Raw genomic sequence first — 27,583 nt, 5'->3', positions numbered from 1 at the left:
TTCGTTTAAACGTGATTTAAACTATGGTGGACATTTTGATCACAGCAGGATCGTCATATTATGGATCCATAAACAATCATAAGGTCAGCATTATCCCTGTTTCGCAGGACAAAAAAAAAAAAAAAAAAAAAAAAAAAAAAAAAAAACAGAACATGTTAAACGTTTGTTAAAACGCATATTTAAAATGAGACCTAATTTTCCAAAATATACTTACTCACTCTTGGGATCCAAAAATAGTATTGGATTACATTGATGAATGGTATCCAAATACGACTATATCTTTAGAGCAGATTACCTAGGTACTAAAAAGCTTGTCGTATTATTGGCATTATGCACTGCCCATCGCGTGCCAACATTCTTACTGATTAAATGAGTGAATATACACTACCCAAATGGGGTAAAAATTATCGTGTCAGATATAACCATCTGCCCCGACATACTTATACTGTTCCTTTCGTACCTTAAAGAAACGTGTCGCGCGACTTCGGTCCTTCGCGAGTATCTCACTCTAACAAGCGATAAAAGGCCTCCGAACTCAGAACACCTCTTATTAACTGCGAAGCGCCCTCACAGGGACGCGATGGCACAGTCAATAAGCAGGTGGATAAAACAAGTACTAGCGGAGATCGGGATGGACGTGGCAACATTTAGTGCACACAGGCACTCGCCATACTACCACGTCTACTGCCGTTTCGGCATGGGTCAATGTTTGACATTATCAGAAAAACTGCGGGTTGGACCTCAACCTCGCAAATATTTCCTAAATTCTGCCATCGTCAAATAGTTGACGAAGACCTATTTGCAAGATCAGTTTGCTATAATTAATTATGAACTGTGTTACTGAATAAGACTGATCTTGTGTATAAATTACATAATTATGTAATTGCTAGTTGTTTAGTAATAATTATGTAACAAAATTTAATGATAAATATTTAATTTTGTTTTCACAATTGGCATCCGCAAAACTTTGTCTCTAAACAACTACAATAATGTAAACTTAATAATTATATCGAACAATGAAGCGAGGAAATATAATATATGATCAAACGAGCTTCGCAAGCGAAGTTCGATCGATATTATATGACTCGCTTCATTGGAAGATATAATTACCCTCCCCCCGATACACCCAGATTCCAAAGTTTTGCTTAGAATAATCTCTGAAAATAATGAGGATCCCACCGCCGGTTGACACCGACCTGAGGGTGGGGGGGAAGGTTTAGAGCCAATTGAAATACTTATTTTTTATAAATCTCTAAAATAAGCGTGCAATATGTTGCCAGTAGATTAAATAAACTACAATAATGTAAACTTAATAATTATATCTTCCAATGAAGCGAGTCATATAATATCGATCGAACTTCGCTTGCGAAGCTCGTTTGATCATATATCATATCAAAAATAATTTACGATAAAAACACGATAGGACAGTCTATTATTACAAAAAATATATCAATGATAAATTTTGAGCTTTTTACCAAATCAGTAACAAAATCATGGGATCAAATGAGAATAAACGTTTTTACCTGTGTCTCGAACTATCATAGACATGACGTGACAGTGACAACTGTCAAAGTCATATCAAATATGTCAATGTTATTGCATGCCTGCCTTTTTGGCGAAAAGTCGGAAAATAAAAATTACAATGTGATGAATTGAAAACATTCATCTTTGGCTAATTTATCTTTTCTAACGATATTTGAAAACAGCAGGCGTATACTTTATCACGCCTTTATTTTAGTTTTTGTTTCGTTCCGTTATAATGCGGTTAATAGCGCGATCTACTTTTTTGAGACAAATATCAACTCTTTACTGCAAAACAAGTAGCAACAGAAGGCGAGAATGTGATATTTTTGTAAGGGAGCAGAAGCCTATCCTGGCGAGAAGCTCCTTTAAGCTTCTGCCGCTGGTTTGTGCGTATTACTCGGACGAAAAGAAGAACTTGTTTCATTTGGAAAAGAAGGCCGAGGTGCTCAAAAATGTATTCGAACAGAAGAAAGAACAGTTTAAGGACACAGAACATAGGATAAGACAGCGGAGCGAAGAGTTGGTGCGTGATATTAAACATCAGAAGGAGCTGACAGGGCAAAAGCTCCGGGAGAAGAGGGAGCACTTAGTGAAGGATATTCTTGAAACAAAAGCCAAAGTCAGAGAAAAGTTTGGGGAAGCGGTTGAGGTGAAATCTTAGTTTACAACTTAAATCTAGATTTATAATCTAAATATCTGTACCTAATTATTGTCTTGTTACAGAAAGATAGAATGTTCACAATACCCAATTTCCTGTGTGTCACCAGGATGGCAATTTCGCCATATTTGGGATATGTTATTCTACAAGATGATTATCACTTGGCTCTTGGTTTACTGACCTTTGCTGGAGTTACAGACCTGGTAAGGATAATAACATATTATTAAGATGAAATGCTATTGCATAACAAATTATTTCACAGCTAATATCACTTGAAACATACATAGTTTCAAATTAAACCAAATCTAAAACCCAATAACAAATACTTGTACCTTATCAGGGTACACAAGGGTACAAAACCAGGTGCTCCATGACACCATTGCACCAATCTGTCACCAGAACTGCTACCCTTCAATGGCCAAGTCACACAACATTAACTATAATAATAAAAAAATCACAGTAAGAAACCATAGACTTGGTACGACTACTTTTTAAAGATAAACATGCAGCTCCATTGAGACTTGGCTAGTTTTTTACAGAATGTTTTTGGTGGGATTTAATTTTTCTGTGTCTATTAGAATTTTTATACCTGTTTTGTGTCTGTGTTTCAGAAGTCTTGTTGACTTTTGCTATCATATTTCAGCTAGACGGTTGGATCGCAAGAACATGGGAGAGCCAGTCATCCCGTATGGGCTCCTTCCTTGATCCGCTGGCAGACAAGATCCTTGTCGCAACACTGTTTGTTACGCTCACCTGGCAGAACCTCATCCCGCTGTCTCTGACGGTGCTGATTGTGGCCAGAGACGTGGCCTTGGTTGTGGCTGCATTTGTTATTAGATATGTCAGCTTACCACCCCCAGTAAGTTTTTTTTGCAATTGCCTATCCCTAGCTATTCAAAAACTCAGATAGGTACCTCAATTTCTTCAATGGATTTGTAATTTTTGTACATACAAGTGTGAGTGATGATTAAATTACATTATATAACTATTAAAGGATGATGATTTTTCTACTACATGATAATTAAGTATGTATTTTAGACAGCATAATCAATCAGATTATGAAACATTAAAGTACAAGTGGTATCACCCTGACCTAAATTAGATATAGCTGGTAAAGCTGGTTATCAAGCTTTATTAGTAAGAATTTACTAACATTTCATCCAGACCTTATATGACAGACAGTGTATCATGTCAAAATATTCTTTTAACTATTTTTTAGTAAGGTACTATCAGCTGCAAAAATGCATGGCGAATTTATCAATGAATTCATTCATAATTTCTCCATGCCATTTTGCAGCTGATAGTACATGTATCCTACTTTTTCTTTTTTTTTGTTACATACGTAAAACAAGAGGTTCACATCTGTGACTTTTTTTTTACAGAGAACACTGAGCAGGTATTTCGACGTGACGCATCCCACGGCCCAGCTAGCTCCCACATTCATCAGCAAAGTCAACACTGCCATCCAGTTACTTTTGGTACGTATTTCTTACCAAAACACCGACTACGAGTATATTCATATAATTCTCTCCCTGTGATTTTGATGTTTATTGCTACGTGATAGAAATCAGTTTTGCATAATTACTGACACACTGACAATAGCGTGCATTAGTTCAATGTCCTGCCGCCAGAGTGTAGCACACATCCTAAAACATAGAGCACAGATGTAGTGCGAACATAATTTCTTTCGTATTTTTACGGAAACGTACTAACGTGTCATGCTATTTCAGTCAGTCTCAGTACAAGATGTACTGACACTGTCTGAACTAGCATGTCAAATATGAACGTTTCCGGAAAAATACACAGGAATAGTTATTTGTTATACAAGGGGGCAAAGTTGTATTTTAACGCCGAGTGTGGAATTGAAAAACGAGCAAGCGTGCGAGCGAAGGATTCTATAGTTGAACCACGAGCAAAGCGAGTGGTTCGAGAATAGAATCCTGAACTGTATAGTTTTTTCTCAAACATACAATGAAATAAAAAAAATTTGCACCCGAGTGTAACACAAAACTTTTCCCCTCAAAATATGAAATCCTTTTACAGAGTTGAAAAAGCGATACTACAACGCAAAAATTTCATGCGTTTATCACTGCTTCCACTAGTTCCACAGGTGGTAAATCATCTTTATTACTAGATTCACCTACTTTTATCAATTTTAAAGCAGTTAATTTGACTTTATTCAAGGTCAAATTACTTTACTCACTAGTGGATAAAATGCGTTTTTACCGAGCTAGTGAGGGGAAAAACTATTTCGCACTACACCTATAACCTATACATATTACAGAGTCTAAGGAACTTATGAATGTTATCTTCATTCCAGGTGGGTACCACCCTCGCGTCCCCCGTGTTCGGGTACGTGGACCACCCGGCGCTGCACGCCTTGTGCGGCGTCACGGCCGCCTCCACCGTGCTCTCGGCCGTCAGTTATTTAGTCAGTAAGGACACTTACAAAATCTTGAAGAAGAAGTGATGTCTTCCAGTGTACAACGGGAACGTGTAATAAAATGTATATATTAGTTTCGTGTCTTTTTTAGTCAAACAACAAATCAAATGTGACCTTTTCTACTTAATGTCTTTTTGACTTCAGGGCAATCTAGTAAAGTAACGCTTTGCTTAAGCAGTATAAATATTCAAACGTAATTAGACTAATTAAATTAATTTGATTTCTCTTGAGCAAAACCTTTTCAAACAGAAAGGGTACCTACCTACATGGTGTCATCTCAATACGTTTTTGTGTGGATTTTGCAATATTTGGCGTTTCATACGTTGTATTACATGAAATTATTGAAGATACTTTACCCTGCTAGCGATAGCATACCAATAGGCTATCATATCTGAAAATTACTATACCTATATTTGCTAAATCACTTCTGGTCTTATTCATTTACGTAATTAAGAAATAACACAACGATTACAAATATGGAATTGATTTATTTCGTTCTATTCATATGAATAAATTGCAAGTAAACTATGATAAATTACGCATAGGTATTATAAAAATATATAATGATTACAAAATTATACTTAACTAGGCAAAATGACGTTTTTGTCGATGAAGCAGGTAAGGGTTACAATGAGTAGGTATAACCCACACTGCGCGGTACAGCAGACCAGACAAACCGTAGGTGGGTAACAGTTATTTGCTATTTCAAATTGGGTAGATGGAGGCATGTGTACTGCTTTATATATTTTTCTATCAGGAATAGTAGATACTTTAGAAACCGTAGCCATGCTGTATACTGTAATGTGAGGTTCATCTTTCATGTTTTATTGTAGGTGTGCAGTAAATGAACACAAAATCTTATTGCACATACGTTGCATAAGAACTATACTTTAATTTCATTTAACAGTCGTTATTACACACAATAAGTAAAATGAATCTTCTGTGAAAGAGATAGGCAACCTTCGGAATACCAAAAGGGTAGGATTCACATTATAGGCGTGGCATTCAGAGGGTTAAAGGATATTTGATTTGCCTAAATAGGTCGACAATGCGTAATACAAAATGGAAAATTTGAGGAAGGATACGATACGAATATGACTAATGAGTTTTAGTTACGAAGTTATCCCAATCTTAAAACACCGTGGAATGTCGAACATGTTTTAAGTTAGTAATGGGTTAAATGTTAATACTATCACATCTGTTATAAAACAGCTAGGTATCGATTTATGTTTTGTGTGAAAATCTTTAAATACTTGACACCAACAGGTTTCAAAAACCCTTAACTATTCTTACGAATTGTGTTGTTCTTGAAAAAGGGGCCAGACATCCTAATAGATGAGTAGATGGAGCATCAAACGACGATTTATAACGTAGGTACGCATATTATCGTATTTATCTCATACTATAATTTACCGCTGCACACAATGCATGATCTAATGCCCCTATTCTCATCGAACAACACAATCAGATAAAACAACGCAACCGCTCTGATCCCACTCTTGGGTAACAATAGATGAGCTCCCAAAGACATTACTGTCCGAGGCCGGCAATACGTCCCACTTTGTCAGACAAGATATACGTATAAGAGTAGATTACATACCTAGCCAGTAAAGTAAAATATGTCTCAAATCACATGTGATCTGAGACTTTCTTATTTACTCGCCAAGCTGCGGTAACTTCGTTTATAGCGCAGCGGCCTGAAAGTTGACGCTTTTCGGCCGGAGGACAGAAAAGACACTCATATTTTTGATCAGCGGGATGTTTTGCCGGCCGCGGACCCAGTTAATATACAAATTACAAACTACTTATAATGTTATGAATCTCAATCATATTTCTCATAATGGACCGGATATGAAGAAGATTTCAAAGGCACAATGTACATTATCAGCTGTGAATAAATAAATAACTTATGGCGTAAACTATACAAGACATATTCATGAATAGCTGAAATTGATGTACATAGTGTATCTTATTAAACCTAGATAGGAAGTGGGTTATAAACCCTACTACTAGGCCTAATTCAGCTTATCTTATTATAAGGCCTGAGTGGCCGCTCAGAGCGGAAAGTACGGCGGGGCGGGCTCGCACGCGTCTACCCTATGCAGCGTCGACTCAGGACAATCTTCTATTGTTTGACATTGACGCCGCACGCCCCGCCCAATATGAGCGTGCAAACAGGCCTCACTTAGTTATCTCTTTTGACAATCTGAATGAGTTCTGTATTGTCTCATTAGTTATCCTTGTAGGAGTATTGCACATTCTACTATTACTTTACCAAAAAAGTACATACTTATATATTAAAGTCTTACTTAATTATTCCACAATTAAGCACAAATCAGACAAGAGGCTCCAATTAAGATCTCTATGATGCAAAATGAGGCTTAAGTTAAAAACATAAGCTATTCTATTGTTTAACTATGAGTAGACTAGACAAGCAACTATCCACCTTTCAGGGTGCCTAGCCTAGCCAAATGTCACTATCACTTACACTTCCACTTCATAAGTTCTATGACTCTACTTTGGTGGCACGACTGAGCGACGTTCCGATCACCAGATAAACAATTGTCACTTTGGCTAGGCTGGCAGGGCTTCTTTCTGGCTCTGGTTTGATACAGCCAATTGAGTTCATTTTCGATGTTTAATTTAATTTCATTCATTATCATTGATACATTAATGTATACTTCATTATATAAAATAATACTAATACAAACTTTCAAACAAAATATGGCAGGTATAAATTTAATGCTTCTACAAAATAATCAATCTTGATTTTAATCAAACCTTTACCACTTTTATTTTATCTTTGGATAAATTATTTTATAACTGCAGTTATATCAAAATAACCAGTACATAAAATAATAAGTCTCATCAGATTACCAGTTTCATTACTTATGTTAATAAATTACAGGAAATACAAACACAATACTGAATTACAAAATTATAAAGTAGCCTTCGAAAATAAAATGAATTTAGGAATTCTATATTCAATGTCAAAACAGATTAAAACTTAAGTATAAAATTATAAAAAATGTACAAAAATATAAACGGACATTACCTCAATTAATTGCAGAGAATTATTTACAATTTACACACAATGAAGAAATGGTAACAGTACTGGCGCACTTTAAAGTTATAGTTAAGCATTTACTTAATTATTACAATTAATTTCATAAAGCATTCATTTAAAATGCACAAATATTAAATGCAGGTTAGTGAAATGAAAATGTGGCTTACTTAAGATTAGTAAGTATTTAGATTAAGCGGTTACCCGACCTTGTTGATGAGCTCATCGCAGATGGCCGTCAATTCTTCATTGTCTTTGATCTTCTGGGTGAGGGACTCCTGCAGAGACGATGCGTGCACTTCACTCTTCTTCAACATGGCATTCAGCTTCAGTATCTCGGCCTGGTGAGCCTTTTTGACCGAATCTAGCTCAGCATTAGCCTTGTTTAACTGCTGCATGGCATGTTGACGCAAAGTCTCATACCTTGCTTCTAGTTTCTGTATGGCATCATTGTTCTCCTCTACAGACCTTTTTAGGGCCTCCTCATTGCCTTTGTAACCTTGAATGATGACTTTACATCTTTCATATTTTGTGTGAACATCGTTGAACGCATGTTCCATGGATGCCAAATGTGATGCAGCTTCATCTCTTTCCCGAACTAGAGTGACTCGTTCCTCCGCCCATCTCTTGGCTTCAGCTTCTCGCTCCCCTATGAGTGATGAGATGGTTCTTTCATATTCCTCCATGACTACACTCATCTGTTTGTTATTTTTTACTTTTTCTGCAACACGCTGCGAGAGAGCCTTTTCCTTTTCGGCATATTCTTCATTTTGTTCTGAAAGCTTTTTGACTTTGGTCTCACACTCCTCGAGACGGTCTCTTAGTTCCCGATTGAGATCTCTGAGGTTCTGCGCTTCTTCCTCTTGAGCAGTGAGCAGTTCCTTGACGGCCCGCAGCTGTTCCACCGTGTGGGGGTCCATGTCTGACGTGCGGGTGAGGACTGGTGGGGGTGGGGGGGTGTTTCCTCCCAGACTCAAGAGTCTGTCGATTGTAGCAATAGCTGGCGACACAGTGTTCGCTTTTACGGGCGTAACCTTCGGTGTTGAAGAAAGCTGACTTCTGTTCACTGCGGGAGTGACCACCTGCGTGGGTTTCTCGGTATGACCACTATGACTTGGCTGAACAGACAATTGTTGCATAGAGTTCACTATATTTTGCTCCGTACCTGACATGGTACTGCTAAAAGTATCTCACTATACCTTAAACAGAACGTTCATTGACGAATCTTATACCTGGAAATAAATAATGATACGTACTTAATATAAATATCAAGGTGAGTCAACGTGAGTACATATTTTACTCGGTGTCCTAATTAAGTGAAGGCTAGCATGACACTTTTGGAGACAACGAATTGTACCGAAGCATCTCAATAAAAAGGTCAACATCCTACGCTCGGAAATATAACTCCTAATAGGATATGATCATAAAGAAAACCTTCGCAAGTAAACTTACCGCATGTCCTTGAACAACTGCGCACTTGGGTACAAATCACTAATTAGGGATTACAGATAGATTGGAATCTTATGCCAATGTCTGCACTATATAATTAAATAAACATTCACCACAGTACAAACTTTATTAGGAAATAACGATGATGACATCAGTCAAGTCCACTACCAATTACTGCTAGACCATAGACAACGTGGGTCGTAGAATTGACAGTTCATAGTTTAGTGTTGCAGGTGTGAAAAAATTATGGACATAACAGACGATAGGTCTTTTCCACAGTCTTTTTGGTGCTTGCACATATAAGGAGGTACACTGACATTTTATCCCGCCAGGCGGCACCAAGAATCTTATATCAAATACTATATAAACATAAACTCTAGAGTTAATACGTGCAGCTTCTGACGTTTCCCATACATTGGAACGGCAACAATTTTACTAGCGCCATCTAGCGGTACGAGTTGATCAAAGTAGTTGTTCAGACTTTTATTTTAGTAAATTAAAATAGAAAATGCTATTACTTGATCTACTTTAACATTTTTAGACGGAATAAAACAAAAAAATAAGAATATGTGACTTTTTTTAATTTTATACTGTATGAAACTAAACTATTTCGATCAACTCATGCCGCTAAGAGCGCTAGTGTGCATGTTGCCAACTTTGGCACCAAGCTGCACGTATTAACTCGTAGAGTTTACATAGTATTTGCTTATATCCATGCTTGTATGAGTGAGATATGACAGGTCGACTGTTCGCATTTTTGACAGGCGGTAACTGTGAGGTAACCGAGAGGGAGTGGGCGGCACTTTTAGCGGGGAGCACGAGTGGCCATACTGTACGATAGTACTCTTTATTATACTGTGATAATAAGGTGGCGCCATCTGTCATAACCTTTGAGTGTGCCTCCTCATTCATTGGATAATGGCACCTTCTTCGAGCTTGATCAGACTCCTGGGTATTATTAGAAGTACCATGGAAGTACCATAACTAACTACAAAAAAAAACATCTGATAACATATAATTTATTCAATTTCTTTATTTACATTAACATGTAGGTATGTAATTTATACACCGACGATATATTTTTCCGTTTTGTACATCTCATATGCAAATTCTTCATCATGCGTAGGATCAAATTCTAGGCCTGAAACCAAAAAACACCATTTTAATTAACTAATAAAGTGGCCTTGTAAACCAAGGCTACGACATCTTGAGACTTGATTAAAAAAAGGTTTTTTATAATACAACTTAAGAGTTCCAGTCTCGAATATAGTTTGTACTTCTACAAGTCCGCCAGGACTTACGAGGTTAAGAATCCAAAGGTAAGTAAGTATCCACCTCCAAGGGTCGTCTGTCATGAATGAACATCCTCGTTTGCAACATTTCGCTGTTATAAATCTTAATATAATTAAATGGGAACCTTGTAGGCGGCGACAGGATAATTATATAAATTGTTTTTTTTAAGGATTTCGAATAATTCGTACCTACTGCGAAATAGGTCACGGTGGATTCTGCCGTCCGTATTCTGCTACATGCATAAAGTCTAACTGTATCTTACCTATATATTCTATTTCTAAATTGAATTCTCCGTTAATTTTGTCGCAGCACGTGATACCGAAGTGCGTCACTCTGTCGAGCCGCATGCGCACTTGCTTGTCCTGCAGCCTGCCTTTCGAGCCGAGAATAAATTTCGAAAACGGGATCTGAAAGCAAAATAATAATTGTGAATATCATTACTTTCTTCTTTCTTGCGTTATCCCGGCATTTTACCGCAGCTTGTGAGAGCAACTAACAAGATTTAGCGTAGATACTATGTAGTTTAACAAAAGCCACTGCCATCTAGCCTGCCGATTCAGAGGGCAATCCTATTGAGATTAGTCCGGTTTCTCCACGATGTTTTTCTTCACCAAAAAGCGCAACTGTCAAAATTATGATTTCGCACATACTTAATTTACGAAAAACTTATTGGTACTGGGTACGAGCCGGGGTTTGAACCATTCTGAGCATCATCTAGAATTTTAAGAGGGGGTAGAGCAGGGAGAATTTTCAGAATCTGTCAAATTACCCCATTACACACACAAACACCCTTCACTCACACTACCTCAATTTACTGTGAAAGGTCAGTGACCCTTAATTTTTTTCAAGAGTGTTATTTTGAGTTTGTAGTCAACTACTGACCTCCTTTGAGAAATTAAAACTGTAAAAAAGGTAGCATACAAGAAGACAGAGAAAAAATACGCGTCATCTAGCTTTCCTTCTCTGTCCATGTCTCATGTGACTTTAATTTACCTAAATATGTAGATAACGTTCCTAACTCAGTTGATTGTTTACCTAGGTGTATTTCAAATTACTTTGCACTTCATTTTGCGTTACTTTTCTATACTTAGATTAAAAATCGTCAGCCTGCCTATCCCCGCAAACATTTTTCAAAGACGTGTGCGAAGGCCGATACCTCCAGGCAAACAATTATGGTCGCGTGCTAAATGATAAAACATCAGCCCTATCGCTTTATTTGTAAGTGCGATAGGGACGGTCCGATGTTTTATCATTTATCGCGCGACCATGATTGCCCTGCAGGTCTTCAGAGGCCTGAGCTGTGCATTACGTATATGCGGGTTGTATTAAAGACTATCAGATATTTTCTTTATTCTTTTTGGTCGTTTTAGCTTCGTTTTTTTATCATTTAGTTTATACAAAAATAAAGCATGTGTATAAAATAAAAACCTAATGAATAGAGTACAGCTAGCAGCAGTCAAGTCAGAGACCCAAAGGAAGACAGGGAATATCGACGCATATCTTATCATATCCAATACCGCCATCGCTATCTGCATCAGACTCTTGATCTTACCCAATTTCCTAGTCTCTTATCTTAATTTCAGTTTCTTGAGTTGAAAATGTTGAAACCCATACTTAGCATTAAATAAAACACAAATACATATAAAATCACAATATAATTTTAAATTATGGCTTAGGCCTTGTACCAGTTGCAGTCGCCACGTCTGTAAAGCCACTTGTAGTTTCTTTTAAATGGCTAAATACCTAGATGTTATGTCATAAACATCTGTGACGTGACTGAAAATTAAAAAACATCGCTCAGAGATAAGGTTCAAATTAGCATGGCAAAAAATACAACAGTGCAGTCAAAATACCATCAAAATACGAAAAAGCAAATATCAATGTCGCCGTATTTCAGGCAATAAGGGCTGTTTTCTCAAATATGAAAAAATCTCAAAAGCAGAACTTTATTAAGACTTTCTAGGAAAATTATTTTGAACTTGATAGGTAGAACAATTTATAAAAGTTTTACAGAAAAAAATTCTGAACTACGAGTAAGTTTGTAACTATATGAAAAGCATTTTTTTATCTCAGATTGCATATTTTAGTATCGTAACGATTTTTCTTTCAAATAAAAAGAGAATTATTAGAAAAGGTTCACGGTGTCTGCCGTAAACTGGGGTTACATTGACCAATTTGGGAATTTAAACTTCTCTAGCTTCTACATTTAATGGGTATTTTTACCCATTAAATGTAGAAGTTAGAGAAGTATAAATTCCATAATTGGTCAATGTAACGTAACAAAGAAAGAAAAAATGGGACCATCAACTTTTTTAGTCTTTTCCTGCTAAAAATATAGAAAGGTAACAAAATAATGTACGCAAAAAAAACGATGTTATCAAACTTAAACTGACATTGGGGTTACTTTGATACCCTATGTATTTTTTTAATGGTAATCGAATGTAATCCCTTACAAAAGTATTTTATCTCAAAAAAGATAAAAAACGGTTCGCAGAGTCAAATATTACAACTCTTTAACGCTATTTTGGGGTTACTTTGATTAAAAATAAAAATTACCATCTTCGAAAAACCAACTTTATTTGCAATTGTTTCAATATTTATCACAAGAAGAGATCAAATTATCAGTCTCAACAAGTACCGTGACATAATCAGACAATAATCAACTATGTGTCATTATGGTCAATGTTACCCCATGCAAGTGATCAAAGACACCCCACATAGTAAATAATTAGTAATAAATGCCTAGTTTGACTTTATGATACAACACTCTATACAATGGTATAGCTAAACACATGTCTGGCAAGCTAATGTTCACTGTGAACCTTTTACTTTAATACCCACTACGTTAGTTTAGAAGTTATTGAAACATGAAAAATAGCAACAAACTATGCTTATATTTTGACACGTTATCCGCACTGCCCACGACCATACTTACTTGTTCACTGCGTCAGAGCACCATATAACTATAAAGGTTGGTTTAGGGTTATCATGTGTCTAGATTTCGATAAATTTATTTTATTAATACATTACCGACTACTCATAACATATTAGTTCCTTATTTTTTGATAAAATAAATATAATATGCTCGTGACAGGTCAGGTTTTGTTCGTAATCCGAAAAAGTCAACCCTAGCACTTTTCCCTATTCACCCCCTTCCCGACCCCATTCACCCCAACGTTAGGGTGAGCGAAAACTACTAAATAAAACGACATATTTTCAAAGACAACCCGAAGTTCACACCGCTGGAAGATTTTTTGTGTAAAAAATTATCATGGCACATATAAAAAAACTGCTATCGACGTTCAAAAGTCGGTTTTGGCCCTATTCACCACAAATTAAGTTAGTTCATACCCGTTCCGACCCCATGAACCCAAAATCTTCAGAAAATGATGTACTAAGTAGCCCAAAGTACAGCGCCATCCTAGGTGAATTGGGTAACTAATTTATGCAAACTACTTAAGTCGCAATAGATGTCATTTCATTTAGTATTTTGGAGGTAACTAGTAAAGATAATTTAGTTTTACAATTGTGCGAAAATAGATTCTCATTTGGCCGGATTTTTTAACCGAATTCCAAAATTCAAAAGGTTATAAATGTATAGTTTTTTTTAAATATCACTCCTGGTCCAATTTAATATCCCACAAATATTAACGGCAAACTGATAATGACTTAAGTATTTTTGAAATAAATTTGTGACAAATGTGGGTAGTTTAGTAATTAGGCGCCGACTGATTGTGGGTAGGTTATATTTTCGCTCTCTGCTAATAAATCTTGTATGGAACGGACGTGTTTTCTTTGGTGCCTCTTCATCAGCGCTGATCTTCGGCTGGGAGCATACCTTACAAAATTGAATGCCGAAAAAAAAGTTGACATACATACATACATACAATCACGCCTGTATCCCATATAGGGGTAGGCAGAACACATGAAACTACTAAAGTTTCAGTGCCACTCTTGGCAAATAAGGGGTTGAAAGAAAACGAAACTGTGACATTGCAGTGACAGGTTGCCAGCCTCTCGCCTACGCCACAATTTAACCCATATCCCATAGTCGCCTTCTACGACACCCACGGGAAGAAAGGGGGTGGTGAAATTCTTAACCCGTCACCACACGGGCACCGTCACCACACGGGCACACGGGGAAAAAAAAGTTTATCAGCAAAAATTACTTGAAAATAAAGTCATAACCGTTTTCATACTTATGCATTGAAATAGATATCACGCACGAAAGTAAGAACGACAAGGCCTCCTGGTGGCTGAGCCGGGAATCGAACCCGCCATCTCTCTCGCTATACCCTAATCCTCTAAGTGCCACTTGCACCAACGAATATGGAGGGTTAACCTGAGGGTTAACCCACCATTTTACATGGAATTTGACAGTTGACAGCCCACTAACCCTGAGTTAAGTGGTTGGTGCAAAAGGGCCTTAAAGATTCATATACGAGGTGGTCAAAATGTGCCTATCAGAGATAACATACACTAGAGAAATTTCGTCGGGTACCACACGGCGGGCGGGTGGCCTAGTGGTAATGACGTTAGCTGCGTAAGCTGAAGACCCGGGTTCGATTCCCGGCTCGGCCACCAGTGGGCCTTATCGTTTTTTCTTTCGTGTATGATATCTATTTCAATTTATGTATGTATGTATGTGAACACTTTATTGTATATAAGACAAGTTAGGACATAAAAATACAGTATAGTTATGGTGTACAAAGGCGAACTTATACCTATAAGGGATCTCTTCCAACCTTTGAGCGAATTGAGAATTTATTATTTATATAAACTTGAAAATAATAAATCAAAAATTATTCAATAAAATAATTTTATTTCTTCCCTAGATGTATAGTTTCATACTTATGATTTTATTTTAAAGTAATCCGTTTATATTATAGCAACCATGGGTGATTTTTGTGGACTTAAGTAGAAACGTTGACTTGTGGTTGACAGAAGTGTGATTTACATTTCTAAATGTTAATTTATCGTATCTAGTCTAACTACGAAGTAATACATTGACGTATAAATTGCGTCCATATACAGAGAGGTCATTCATAAAAACATCACTTTAGGTAAGTTATATATCTTTTATACAATTTGACAACCATTGACTACACATCCCAATTCACCCCTCTTCCGACCCTAATCACCCCCTTCGTAAACCTATTCACCCCTTTACGACCCGTTTCCCCCATTATTGATCCTATTCACCCCTCAGGCCGCGGATATTGGTTCATCCCGTAAAAGTTCCCCAACACAGTTGCATCGCTTTCTTCATGAAAACCATTATAAAAATGAAAATATGTCTTATGATTTTCTGTTAAACATAAACTTTAGAAGTATAGGTATACACTACATTCAAAAGGATAATGAACAAATTCTTAGCAAAATTTCACACAAAAATGAAGTTAAAATGAGTAAAAAATCCAATAAATTTGAATGCCTACTTTGACAGACATTTTCATGTCTGTAAATATATTATTTACATAAATCATAAAATATATTATTTAAATATAATAGCATTACCCCGGGAACCCTATTCACCCCAAATTACGGTATTTATTAAATTGTCAATATGTAAAATGTCGGAAAGTACGGAACGGAACCCTACACTGACCGTGGTCCGATGCGCTCTTGGCCGGTTTTTCTTATATAAAATAATATAAAAATTCACCTCCCAATTTATAATAAGTTTTTTTGCAAAAAAATCATTTTTGGCACAGGCTTTACCTTAGCCGACTGTACCTTTCAAAAATCATCTATTGCTCTCCGAGATGTCTCTAAATACCACTTACTCAATGGGGATACGACGTTTCATAACAGAGTTCCTCTGACCACCTTTCTGCTCCATCATCAGATCACCTCCATGATACCAGAATATTGCATTGACACGTGATTTACATAAGTGTGCAAAATTTCAGCTCAATCGCAAATCGGAAAGCGGGTCAAATTTAGCTTCTACGTTTTGGCCCAAACTAAGATAAATACTAACAAGGCAAGTTGAATAAAAGCTTGTAAAAAGGCTTCTGATATCAGATTTGTAATAAGTTTACTTGTCATAGTTTATCAACAGATGAGACAGACATATGCACTGACAATACTTTACGTGTTTCGTGAGATGTCAAATCACCTCATACAATTTACCGCTCTAAGGCAACTAAGGTAGGGTTTGTTATTGCACTTTAATTACATATTAATGATTTCTAGCCCGTAAGATATATATTTGCTTTAACAATGGATAGATATTTATGCGAGTGAGAGTGTAATTTAGATTTTTATTTATAAGGAATCAAATATTTTTAAGCTACCCGATCATACAGATATTTCTGCGGATAAGGACACTCCCCACATCACATCTGCCGTCTAGCAATCGTAGCGTCGGGCCAACTGTATGGCTAAGCCGCGCCGACGCGGCGTCTTTTTCCATACAGTTGGCCCGGTCACGCATCACGAAGTACCATTCAAAACGAGCGTTAACTTTCTAAACAACAATATATTTAGGTACTTTATAATTATTATTGTTTTCAACTTACGGTTACGTGTTCGTGGTATGCACAGAGTAAATCTTTAATGAAATTGAGACATTTTTTTATATATACAATTAAATTTGAACTAGAACCACTAAACCTATACCCGCTCGCATTCCCCTTTTTTCTATTCTAAGTAAGAATCAGTTAATAAGTATCTGAATATATGTATGAATAAATTAAATTGTAATTGTTTACATACAACCTGTGAAGTTTGGTTGACAAAATTTGACGTAGGTGCTGTCATATATATTTTTAAAATGACGTACTGTTAATACCAGCGTACCTAATGAAAATGTATTCCGATGAGTAAAAGAAAACATGAAACTTTTTTCAATTTAACCGAACTAGAATGAAATCATTTATACTCATTCGGTTGTGTTCGTTATTTTCTTTAATAATGTGATATATTTTTATTTATTTTTTATGCACAAGCCATGCACCTTTAAACTTTAAATGAGATTGGATCTCCACCTGACATTATTGATTTACCCTATTTATTTTGAACACAGTTTTACACTGGTATGGTTTTTCGTGTACGTACACTATTTTCTGTCAAAATATTTGTCAAATTTAAACGTCAACGCGGAGCGACCGGCGACACGTCTGCCTCCGATGAGCCGCTCAGGGCGTCTAATCGAAAGGAGAATTCTGACAGCAATGGCGAATGTATGGAAATTTTACGATAGTTTAAATTTAAGGTAAAATTTCTTTGTTGCCTTTGAGAGGAAAAATATAAAAAACCTCAAAACTTCTAGTCCATTTATCTGGCTTTTAGAATCACTTAATGTTATAACTAAAGTATTGAATTTTTTTAACAAAGTTTACTAAACGGCGACATACGTTTTTCTCATTTTAGGTCAACTTTGTGTGGGTTTAGTTATTACACCGTTAATAATTGGAGATTGTGAATAGTCAAAAGTTGTAGACACACTCTTTAAGATAATAACTACATTTATTTTATTTCATTTAATTTAGAAATGTGAGCAGCATTTGTTAAACGCCGAATGCACTTTTCGAGGATTTCGTACGACCCCCTCTTAAATGATTTTGCCCGTCAGAGACGCCATCTAACGCGCTCAGGTACAGCCCAATATGAACCTTAATGCTTCACACAAGAAGTAGCTTTTACGCAAACGTACTCTACAATCCATCAGGGCCTTCTTCTAGCACCTACCGGTCGTGTAATACAGGTCCATCAGGTTCGTGATATTGTAGAAGCCCTCAAATGGGAGGTACCAACGTCCGGCTATATTAACACCTGCGAGAATTATGTGCCGCGAATTATTGTGAACCTTTTTTGGAAGGCTCGAGGATGAATATTGGGCTGTAGGTACGGTATCAATTGATATTGCGGCGGTGAAAGTGTTATTAGTTTCTTTACGTACCTTAGCAACTTGCCAGTAAGGTCCTCCCCTGGTGTATAGAACGTAATGGTAGATATCGTTCCACGTGATATCGTAGTAGCCCTCACACGACAAGTTGAGAAGGTAGGAGCGGCCGTCTCCGCGTATCTTTATCACCAGCGTATTGTACAGGTGCCAGTCGAATGTGGTTTCGCGTTTGAAGGATTTCTGCAGTGAAAAATAATATGGTGAAATGTTAGTTCCCTGTTGTTTTCTTAGATAAATTATTTATGACATTATCTGGATAAAGATACCTTATTGTCGATGGCGCTTACGGCGTTATGAGCGATGTCCGTATACAAATACCGCAAATACGACACCGCGGGAAGTAAGCGCCATTGACAATAAGGTCCCTTTACCCAGATAACGTCACATTTGCATATTTTATATTGTGTGCTTCGTACCTAGCACGTGTTCTTTGTACCTATCAGTTTAATAGGGCCCAGGCCCGGTGCGGTATTTACTTACATTAAGGAACAACTTTCTTTTAATATTATTTCGGCGGTAAACAAATGTACAACCCGCCTAATGGTAAGTAGTCTCCGTAGCCTTGAAGCCTGCAACTAGCTCGAGTAAAGAAGAGCATAGAACATAGTGTTCGACGGTTCTTACAGAGGGTGAACAGAGCAACACTAAATATACCGACTTACCCTCGTCCGCTGCGATCTCAGAGCGCAATACCCCGCCTTCTTTATCCTCCGTCCTTGGGTACTCTAGTATCCAAATATCCATGGAACAGCGCCCGCCCCGCGGGGCTCATGTCCAGTGTGCACGAGCTGAAGCCCTCGTTGTGATCGCTGTCGCTGGTCGTCACGAACTTGTCTAGGACCGAGCGCTCGTTGAAGCACCAGATTAGGTCGGTTTCACCTGCAAAGACATTGGTTGACAGTAGTCGTCATCAAATAAATATATCACTGCCTAAGCTCTCACATTGGTACCTATATCGGCACACCCTCGTTGTGCTCTGGCAGCCTTACTCACCAGCAGGAACACAACACTATGAGTAGGGTCTAGTGCTATTTGGCTGTGGGTCTTTCCAAAGACGGAGGTACTTCCGCAGTTGGGCTCTGCTCTAGATTCGAGCGATATGATATCCGACGTGCTGTGCCCTACCACACAAAGCCGAATATCATTCGCTATGCCCTACCTCCTACGATATAATTGCATCTGGCAACAAAGATTTCATTCAGATTGTCATGTTTTCTTGATAGAATTCTATTTTTCACATGCCAGTTCCAGCCTTGCTGTAATAACATGTGCAACAATAGAATTTCAACTTTAGCATTCACGATGTAAGGTTCAAATTAAACTGTGCTTTCGGGAAATGTGACTTATCAAAGGGTTTTACATCATAATCATTGAAAGCATGTGTATTGACTGAAAAATATGCAAATATACCTAACTTGTGTCTATTTTATATTTTGTGAAAATACACCAATAAAGAACTTCATTTGATTACAGCTTTTTCAGAAAAATGCAATCTAAGTACAAGCATACAGCATAAATATTACATTATTATTATTAGGTAACTAGATTTCATTCAAATTGTCCATGCTTTCTTGATGGAAAATATATTTTTACATGCCAGTTCCAGCTTTGCTGTAATAACATGCTAACCCCTTTTCAGGCGATCTCCTATTTCTGAACCACTAGCGCAACAATAGAATTACAACTTTAGCATTCACGATGTAAGGTTCAAATTAAACGGTGCTTTCGGGAAATGTGACTTATCAAAGGGTTAACTACATTATAATTTATAATCATTGAAAGCATGTGTATTGACGGAAAAATATGCAAATATACCTAACTTGTTTTTATTTTATATTCTGTGAAAATACACAAATAAAAAACTTCATTTAATTACAGCTTTTTATTTCAGAAAAATGCAATCTAAGTACAAGCATACAGCATAAATATTAGATACATTGATCTTAGACGGATGTCTACCTAAACAAGGGCTCTTACAATGTAGAATAAGGTGAAATGAGTAGCACTACACCCCAGTCCTAAGATTTAGATGAAGTAAGTCTGGGTTATTAAAGACTCACAAAAGGAACTCAAAATTGTTTAATATATTTTACAATCCTAAATCTCTCTAGTTTATAGTTATATCTTTAATATACCCAAACTTCAATCCGTCTATACAAAACATAGGCGGGATCTGGACGCAATAAGTAATTGACATAATAGAAAGATACAAAAAAACACAAAGAAATAAATATTTAAAGTCAGTCAAACATCAAAACAAGACAATTAACAACAAGATAAGGACAATACTTGATTAGTTTACGCATAATTTGTTAATTGAGTTTGTAATTAAAAATGTGTTAGACCTATTTTATAATCACTAGTTTCAAGTCTAATCTAGCTAGTAGAACTAAGCTGTCTTACATTTTTAAATGGAATTTATATAAAAATGAATTCACAGTGTACATTTCTAAAACAGTTCCTAAAAATTAGTCAACAAGCACCAAGACCTGTAAATGACATATCAAATAAGCCAAAACAAAGCATAATTTGATATATAAGTTCTTATTAAAAAGTTATAATATTCAACTACAACAAAAGTCATAAATGTCATAATTGTAGAGATTCATCACAGAGATTTTAGACAATAGAATACAGATAAATATCTCTAAAATAATGCACTAGTAGGCCTAGCACATGATGGCCGCGAGAGTATGTCGCCGCGAGATAGACTACCCGTCCTTATGTCATTAATACAGTTAGAAGAAGACGTGTCATGTATCTCGCGGCGACATACTCTCGCGGCCATCATGTGCTAGGCCTATAGATGCACTCTAGTGCACCTCGTTTATGAGCTGGTCACAAATTCTTGTTAGCTCCTCATTATCTCTTGTTTTTTGAGTCAAAGACTCCTCTAAAGATGATATTTTGATCTCATGCTTTTTGATTGTAGCATTCAGCTTTGTTAGCTCCACACTGTGGTTTTTCTTCACAGTTTCCAATGTTTCATTGGCTTTAGCCAAGCTATCTGCTGTAACCTGTTTCAAGTTTGTATAAAGCTCTTCATATTTTTTCAGACCAGCTTCATACTCAGTAATTTTCTGCTCAAATATTTTTTCTGTCTCTTTATGGTCCATAATGATACTTTTGCATTTTTCGTACTTGGATAGCAAGTCATTGAATGAGCTTTCCATACTTGCTAAGTGACTTAAAGCTTGGTCTCGTTCAGCACTCAGTTTTTGTTGCATTTCTTGTGACAGTAGCTGCTCCCGCTGATGCTCCCCAATCAGTGAAGAAATAGTTTTCTCATATTCTTCCATCACTATACCCATTTGTTTGTTATTCAGGTTCTTATCATGTAGCTGCTGAAGCAACTGGTTTTCTCTCTCTATCAAATTATGTTTTTCATCCGTAAGCTTCTTAACTTTTAACTCTAATTCCTCCACAGTACTTGCATATCTACTCTCAATGTTGTGTAATGCTGACTTGAGATCTCCATTTTCCTGTCTGAGTAATAAAGCTTCATGTTCTTGCTTTTGGAGTATTATTCGGAGAGAATGTAGTCTGTCTACATGGTGGCTGGCCTGGTGACTGTTGGAGCGGTGGTGAGGACTACGCGGAGCAGCCACAGGCGGAGTGCTCCCAATGAAGTTTAAGAGCCTATCTGTAGCTACGTGACTAGATGATAAGATTGCAGAGGCACTTCTAACTAACTGAGGTGTTGTTTTAGCTTCAGTCTTCGGTAAATCATTCTTGACAGGTGGTACCACTTGAGTAGGTTTTTCCCATGCACATGAAATAGATCCAACAGACATTGAATGCTTAGGCGTCGCGACACTGCTGTCAGCAAAAATGGATGCAGCACTTCCCGTTTCGTAGCCTATATCAGCCTCTGTGGAGTCCGGGAGGGATTCAGTAGGAGTGGCTGGAAGTTTCTGACGGGCGTATAGTGGATCGAATTTGATAAACAAGCTTTCTTTGCCGCGGTCTACGTGGTTGTTGCTACGAGTGGACTCGGCGCACTTCACCAGATAGTCCATACTTGTCGGATCGATATACATAGGATCCTCGTAATGTTGAACTTCCTGCATAGTTATATCGCAAACACTGTCGAAGTCAGCGCCCGTAAGCAAGTCACTCGTCACATCAGCTGACTCCTGCACCTGCTTGCCTCGCGGCGACATCGCCATCAGATCTCCGACAGAAGACACCGGCGTAATGAAACTGTCTTCTGATGCGACCGTACTGCCTCTCGAAGATAACATGTCCTCTTTACCGCAGCTACCGATGTCGATATCCGCACCACGGCCGAGGAGACTTTGAAATTTCTGATATATATTACTCAAGCTCCTGTTTTTATTGCAGGTCGGAGACGGATCGACAGTTACTATATTAGAGAACATCCGGCCTTCAGCCCCACGCGAGCTTTCGTGCCACTAAAGTAAAAACTTCGTCAACCGACTTAAGTCTCGCTATTTTCGTCACTCGCACTAAAAAGGAGTAAAAACAAAACAGAACTTACAACCGATTTGATTTTGTGTAGGTAACGGATATTTTTAAAATACCATATGACATGTGTATTGTTTTTTTTTTCACATTGCCAAATCAAAAATTGTTTGGGTTGCCAGCCTACTGTTTCACACTGTTTCAGCTACATTTTAAAACTTATATTATTTTATTAGAATCAAGAATGACATTTTCTAAAATATTCTTTCATTTTCTATTCATCTATTCATTTTCTAAATTGTTATTCGTTGAATAGCCAAACAGCCATGGAATATTCAAAATAATTTAGGGACTCTACCGCGATGAAAGAGTAGTTTACTACTACCAAATACTATGTAAACTCTACGAGTTAATACGTGCAGCTCGGTGCCAAAGTTGGCAACAGGCACACTAGCGCTCCTAGCGGCATGAGTTGATCAAAATAGTTTAGTTTCATACAGCATAAAATTAAAAAAAATTACAAATTCTTATTTTTTGTTTTATTCCGTCTAAAAATGTTAAAGTAGATCAAGTAATAGCATTTTCTATTTTAATTTACTCAAATAAAAGTCTGAACAACTACTTTGATCAACTCGAACCTCTAGATGGCGCTAGTAAAATTGTTGCCGCTCAATTGTATGGGAAACGTCAGAAGCTGCACGTATTATAGTATAATATCTGGGCAACCGAGCTTCGCTCGGTTCTGTTTCGTATCCTTGACATGTGTCGCCATCTAGTTCAAAAATGAATAGTACCTACATCGAGCGAAAGAATTCTCAGCCTTAACAACACAACTACTCCACACGAGATGGCGCGCATTTCGCCACAAAAACTCAAATAGTGTATGTTCTATTCGTTTTAGCCTTGACCTGTGTCGCCATCTAGTGTTTGCAATAAATAGTACTTACATCGACCGAAAGAATTCTGTCTTAACAGTACAACTACTGCACACGAGATGGCGCGCGAAGAAAAACGCATGAAAACTCGAAAATTCGCGTTTTCCGGGACCTAAGGATAAGTTAGGCCGATTTTTCACCCCCAAAAACCCCCACATAACAAATTTCTGCGAAATCGTTAGAGCGGTTTCCGAGATCGTCAGTGTAAATAAATATATATATAAATAAATAAATAAATATACAAGAATTGCTCGTTTAAAAGTATAAGATAGTATTTGCTACTACTAGTGAGCACCTAAAACCCACAGATGGCGATAAGTAATGGGTCAGTCCGGGCTAGGGTGGTCAGTCTTTCATTTCTTGCAACCAAAGTTTTACTTCAGATTTGAGTTCTATCCTTGAAACCATTTTTGATGTGTGTGAGCGTCGATACATCTTCTTTACATCGTATTATATCCACCTTTGCGTTCGCTTTCATGAAACAACCACCGTTGTGTATTAGTAAGAATTGACGCAGAATTGTTATTTTACAAACGCTTTAGTCTTTAAGATGATCAAACGGTAAAACTCTGTTTAATTATATTGGATTGATTAGTATATAAGCAGAGTCTTTTCAGGGATAAGAAGAGAAGCACTAGCCTATGGTATACTGCAGGTATATCTTATAAGTCTTATAAGACAAGCGTAAAATAAGAAGGGGCAGAGGAATTTTCCGCTTTGAATTTTACTTGATACATGTGTGTTAAACTTAATTAGAATTAAGATTTTAGTATTAAGTATTTGTATAAAAGTAATAACGATGCATCTAAAAGGACCGAAGAAGAAACAAGTTACGGTTAGTTTATTCGTTAAATATGTCAGAAATCAGGGAGTTCTGACTAAGGCTGGCAACACTAATTCCCGTAGAGAATACGCTTTACTTTGAAACTTTGTTTACGGAGAAGCTGCAACAGCGCTGGTTCCCAAGAAGTTTGCATCCAGTTTATAGGTAAGATGCAGTTGTTTTGTACAATTTCAAGTGCTTTATAGAAGAATTAAATTGGTGAATGAGTACGATTATTGAAAATATGTGTATTTTACGTCATAGGAAGACAAAAACACGAACCGGCCTCCGTGAACCATCACGGACTCGACACATACCACCGGATTAGACGAGAAAAGAGAAAAGAAATTCCTCGGTAAGTTTTTAAATAACTACTTCGTCATCACATGAAGTTTGTTCAAAGGAAAACCAATCGTCAGCTAATTTGCCGTAAAGTTAGCGAAAACGACCTCGTGGTTTTTGCAAAGAAACATGGCGTGTTTAAAGTTCTAAAGTAGAAATAATATTACAGTCAATATTCAAGTTTTAACATCCGTATTACGTTTTATTAGAGATATCTTGAATATTTTGACATTGTACTTGTTATTGGCGAAGATTAACTTGGATGAAGAAATGTATTTGCAGCGGAGTCAAAATGGCGAATTCTAGTATTCTTTAAAAGTTTAGAGAAGCTTTTAACATCGTGAGATATTATGTTATGCATATCTCGCATATTTTTCCTGAACTCACAATGTTGTTTACTTATTCCTTAAAGAACTTTGAGAAAGTTTTTTTTTTATGTTGATTGTGTGTATATGTGAATTAACATCTTCTTTACAGGTTTAGTATAAGAAGTGAATTTGTGTCAATAGTGTTCGTTAAAATACGTCATACAAATTAAATACAAAAATAAAACAAATGAGTAAGCTGAATGAGTGAAAGTGACAGTGCAAAGTTATATTATAGTTACCTGCGTGTAAACGTCAACGTTACTGACAAGCACTGATAAGAAGTGATAAGTCTTAACATAAATTTGAGTTCAATAACATGTCTGTGTGTATGTTATGTTTACAGATATTCCAATTTTCTTTAGTGATATTCAATTTAAAGTGAAATAATTTAAATTTGGAAATAAAAGAACTCATTAATTAAATTAATTTTAAAGTGAAAGTATTAAAGTTTCAAATAAGAGTCCTCATAAATTAAATTAAATTTTAATCTTTTGTTACTTTTAACTATTGAGTGTTGTTTTCCATAATAAGAATAGATTAATAAAAAATAAACAATTCCTCATTTCTAGTAGCATTCTAAAATAATTAAAGAAAATGTCAGAAACCTATCCTTGTGAAGGATAATTAAATAGACTTTTCCCAATAAGAGTTTTAATAAAAGATACTAGTTTATAGTATATATTTCTGTACCTTCCAGGACAAGATGGACGAGATTCTCTTAATCAGACTTCGAATCACCAGTGAAAAAATTGGTGCTGAATTGGAAACAATACCCAGTACGGTTCGGTCAGAAAACATAGGACAGGCTCAGGTCGTCTATAACAGACTGCAAGCTGCAGTGAATAGGCTCAACGCTAATTTATCAGAATACTTTCGTTTAGCTACAACTCCTGCATCAGATGAAATTTTCTTGATTAGTGGCCAGCAGCTTTTAGCAGAAGAGACTTTAGCAGAACTCAAGGCGAAGATCGACCAAGTCACCGTATCCCGTGAGACCCAGGAAAAGCCGCCTGAAGTGAATTCCTCTTGTCGACTACCGAAACTCCAACTACAGGTTTATAACGGGGATGTGCTTTCCTGGTGCGAATTTTGGGATAGTTTTAGCAGCAATATCGACTCAAGAAACTTACCTGATGTAGACAAGCTGTCTTATCTTAAAACTTCAGTGACGGGTGATGCTAAGAAAGCTATTGATGGCCTGCCTACCACTAACGGAAACTATAAGATAGCGGTCACTCTACTAAAGGAACGTTTTGGCAAGAAAGCTCATCTGATTGATGCCCACTATGCTACATTATACAAAATCGAAGCGGCAAAAAGCAGCGCAGAAGATTGTAGAAGAACTTTCAACGAGGTGGAGCGCAATCTTAAAATCCTAGAGTCTCTTGGCGAAAACACCAACCACAACCATCTTCGTTTCATGATTTTGGAGAAATTTCCTTCGGATTTAATATACGAAATAAAGTTGAAAATTCAGAATGAGTCCACACAAGAACTCCGGGAACAATTGAATAAAATTATCACTGCAAAGGAAGATGCAGAGAGAATTGCTGGAAGGAAACGATCACATGAGGTAGATGACAGCACTGTCGGTACCCTGCATGTGAACGCAAAGCGTGCGAAGAGAATGCATCATTTCCAACAGGGAAATAATACCTCAAATACTCAACATTATCAAGGAAGTACTAATAGAAAAGGACTAAATAGAAAAGGAAAATTTCAAAGGGCCAATGAACCCAAAAAGGAAGCAAACCGAGCGTTTGAAACGAAAATTAGTTGGATTGCTTAGACAAGTATATAGTAAAATATAAATAAATACCTGGTCTGGCGATAAGTAATGGGTCAGTCCGGGCTAGGTCTTTCATTTCTTGCAACCAAAGTTTTACTTCAGATTTGAGTTCCTTGAAACCATTTTTGATGTGTGTGAGCGTCGATACATCTTCTTTCGTATTATATCCACCTTTGCGTTCGCTTTCATGAAACAACCACCGTTGTGTATTAGTAAGAATTGACGCAGAATTGTATAGCTTTAGTCTTTTATCTAAAACTCTGTTTAATACAGAGTACGCCCGGCAGCACTGTTGTATTTTCACTATATTATTCTTCAGCAAAGCCATTTCACACCCGCGAACTATTAATTGATAGCACGATTATGTTTACTAACAAATTAAAACATTTCAAATATTTTGCCTCTTTTACATAACCTACAACCAATACCTAATGAAATGACAGTTCTCAATCCGACAAATCAGCTGGCTAGTCCATTTAAGACAGTGATAAAACATAGGAAATAACCATTTCAAAAATTTTGCCACGTTTTTGATATAGCCTTAGACAGATTATGCTG

The 27,583-nt window shown here is 36.8% G+C and overlaps 4 protein-coding genes across 5 annotated transcripts; 1 reads left to right on the top strand and 3 right to left on the bottom strand.

Annotated features, from left to right (window-relative positions):
- The first annotated feature begins 1,585 nt into the window (after nucleotides 1-1,585).
- On the top strand, nucleotides 1,586-4,700 carry LOC125232637 (probable cardiolipin synthase (CMP-forming)). Its single transcript, XM_048138384.1, has 5 exons — nucleotides 1,586-2,173; nucleotides 2,248-2,385; nucleotides 2,826-3,041; nucleotides 3,565-3,660; nucleotides 4,503-4,700. The coding sequence occupies exons 1-5, from the start codon at nucleotides 1,760-1,762 to the stop codon at nucleotides 4,650-4,652; spliced, it is 1,014 nt and encodes a 337-aa protein (XP_047994341.1). The 5' UTR covers nucleotides 1,586-1,759; the 3' UTR covers nucleotides 4,653-4,700.
- A 2,051-nt stretch (nucleotides 4,701-6,751) lies between these two features.
- On the bottom strand, nucleotides 6,752-9,325 carry LOC125232746 (transforming acidic coiled-coil-containing protein 3-like). Its single transcript, XM_048138512.1, has 2 exons — nucleotides 9,142-9,325; nucleotides 6,752-8,921 (listed from the first exon to the last, which is right to left on the bottom strand). The coding sequence occupies exon 2, from the start codon at nucleotides 8,859-8,861 to the stop codon at nucleotides 7,890-7,892; it is 972 nt and encodes a 323-aa protein (XP_047994469.1). The 5' UTR covers nucleotides 8,862-8,921; nucleotides 9,142-9,325; the 3' UTR covers nucleotides 6,752-7,889.
- Nucleotides 9,326-10,143: 818 nt separating this feature from the next.
- On the bottom strand, nucleotides 10,144-27,500 carry LOC125232924 (complex I intermediate-associated protein 30, mitochondrial). Its single transcript, XM_048138762.1, is given in 6 exon segments — nucleotides 10,144-10,279; nucleotides 10,694-10,838; nucleotides 18,338-18,523; nucleotides 19,006-19,052; nucleotides 19,055-19,222; nucleotides 27,056-27,500. Coding segments are annotated over 6 exon segments (924 nt in total). The 5' UTR covers nucleotides 27,354-27,500; the 3' UTR covers nucleotides 10,144-10,199.
- Nucleotides 20,053-22,883, bottom strand: LOC125232923 (transforming acidic coiled-coil-containing protein 3-like). 2 transcript variants are annotated; one of them, XM_048138761.1, is made up of 2 exons: nucleotides 21,147-22,883; nucleotides 20,053-21,004 (listed from the first exon to the last, which is right to left on the bottom strand). In XM_048138761.1, the coding sequence occupies exon 1, from the start codon at nucleotides 22,723-22,725 to the stop codon at nucleotides 21,157-21,159; it is 1,569 nt and encodes a 522-aa protein (XP_047994718.1). In that variant the 5' UTR covers nucleotides 22,726-22,883; the 3' UTR covers nucleotides 20,053-21,004; nucleotides 21,147-21,156. The 2 variants fall into 2 exon arrangements, with proteins under 2 accessions (XP_047994718.1, XP_047994717.1); XM_048138760.1 differs by having other exon boundaries at nucleotides 20,053-21,007; nucleotides 21,150-22,883.
- Nucleotides 27,501-27,583: the final 83 nt, after the last annotated feature.

Source organism: Leguminivora glycinivorella, chromosome 13 (assembly GCF_023078275.1).
Source record: "Leguminivora glycinivorella isolate SPB_JAAS2020 chromosome 13, LegGlyc_1.1, whole genome shotgun sequence".
NCBI lineage: Eukaryota > Metazoa > Arthropoda > Insecta > Lepidoptera > Tortricidae > Leguminivora > Leguminivora glycinivorella.
The sequence above is the reverse complement of the archived record's forward strand: the minus strand, read 5'-3'. Positions and strand labels throughout refer to the sequence as shown.

Coding starts and splice junctions, on each gene's coding strand:
- LOC125232746 (XM_048138512.1), bottom strand. CDS start 8,861: ATGTCAGGTACGGAGCAAAATATAGTGAACTCTATGCAACAATTGTCT.
- LOC125232923 (XM_048138761.1), bottom strand. CDS start 22,725: ATGTTCTCTAATATAGTAACTGTCGATCCGTCTCCGACCTGCAATAAA.
- LOC125232637 (XM_048138384.1), top strand. CDS start 1,760: ATGCGGTTAATAGCGCGATCTACTTTTTTGAGACAAATATCAACTCTT. Junction 2,174..2,247: donor AGTTTGGGGAAGCGGTTGAG/GTGAAATCTTAG, acceptor GTCTTGTTACAG/AAAGATAGAATGTTCACAAT. Junction 3,042..3,564: donor ATGTCAGCTTACCACCCCCA/GTAAGTTTTTTT, acceptor TTTTTTTTACAG/AGAACACTGAGCAGGTATTT.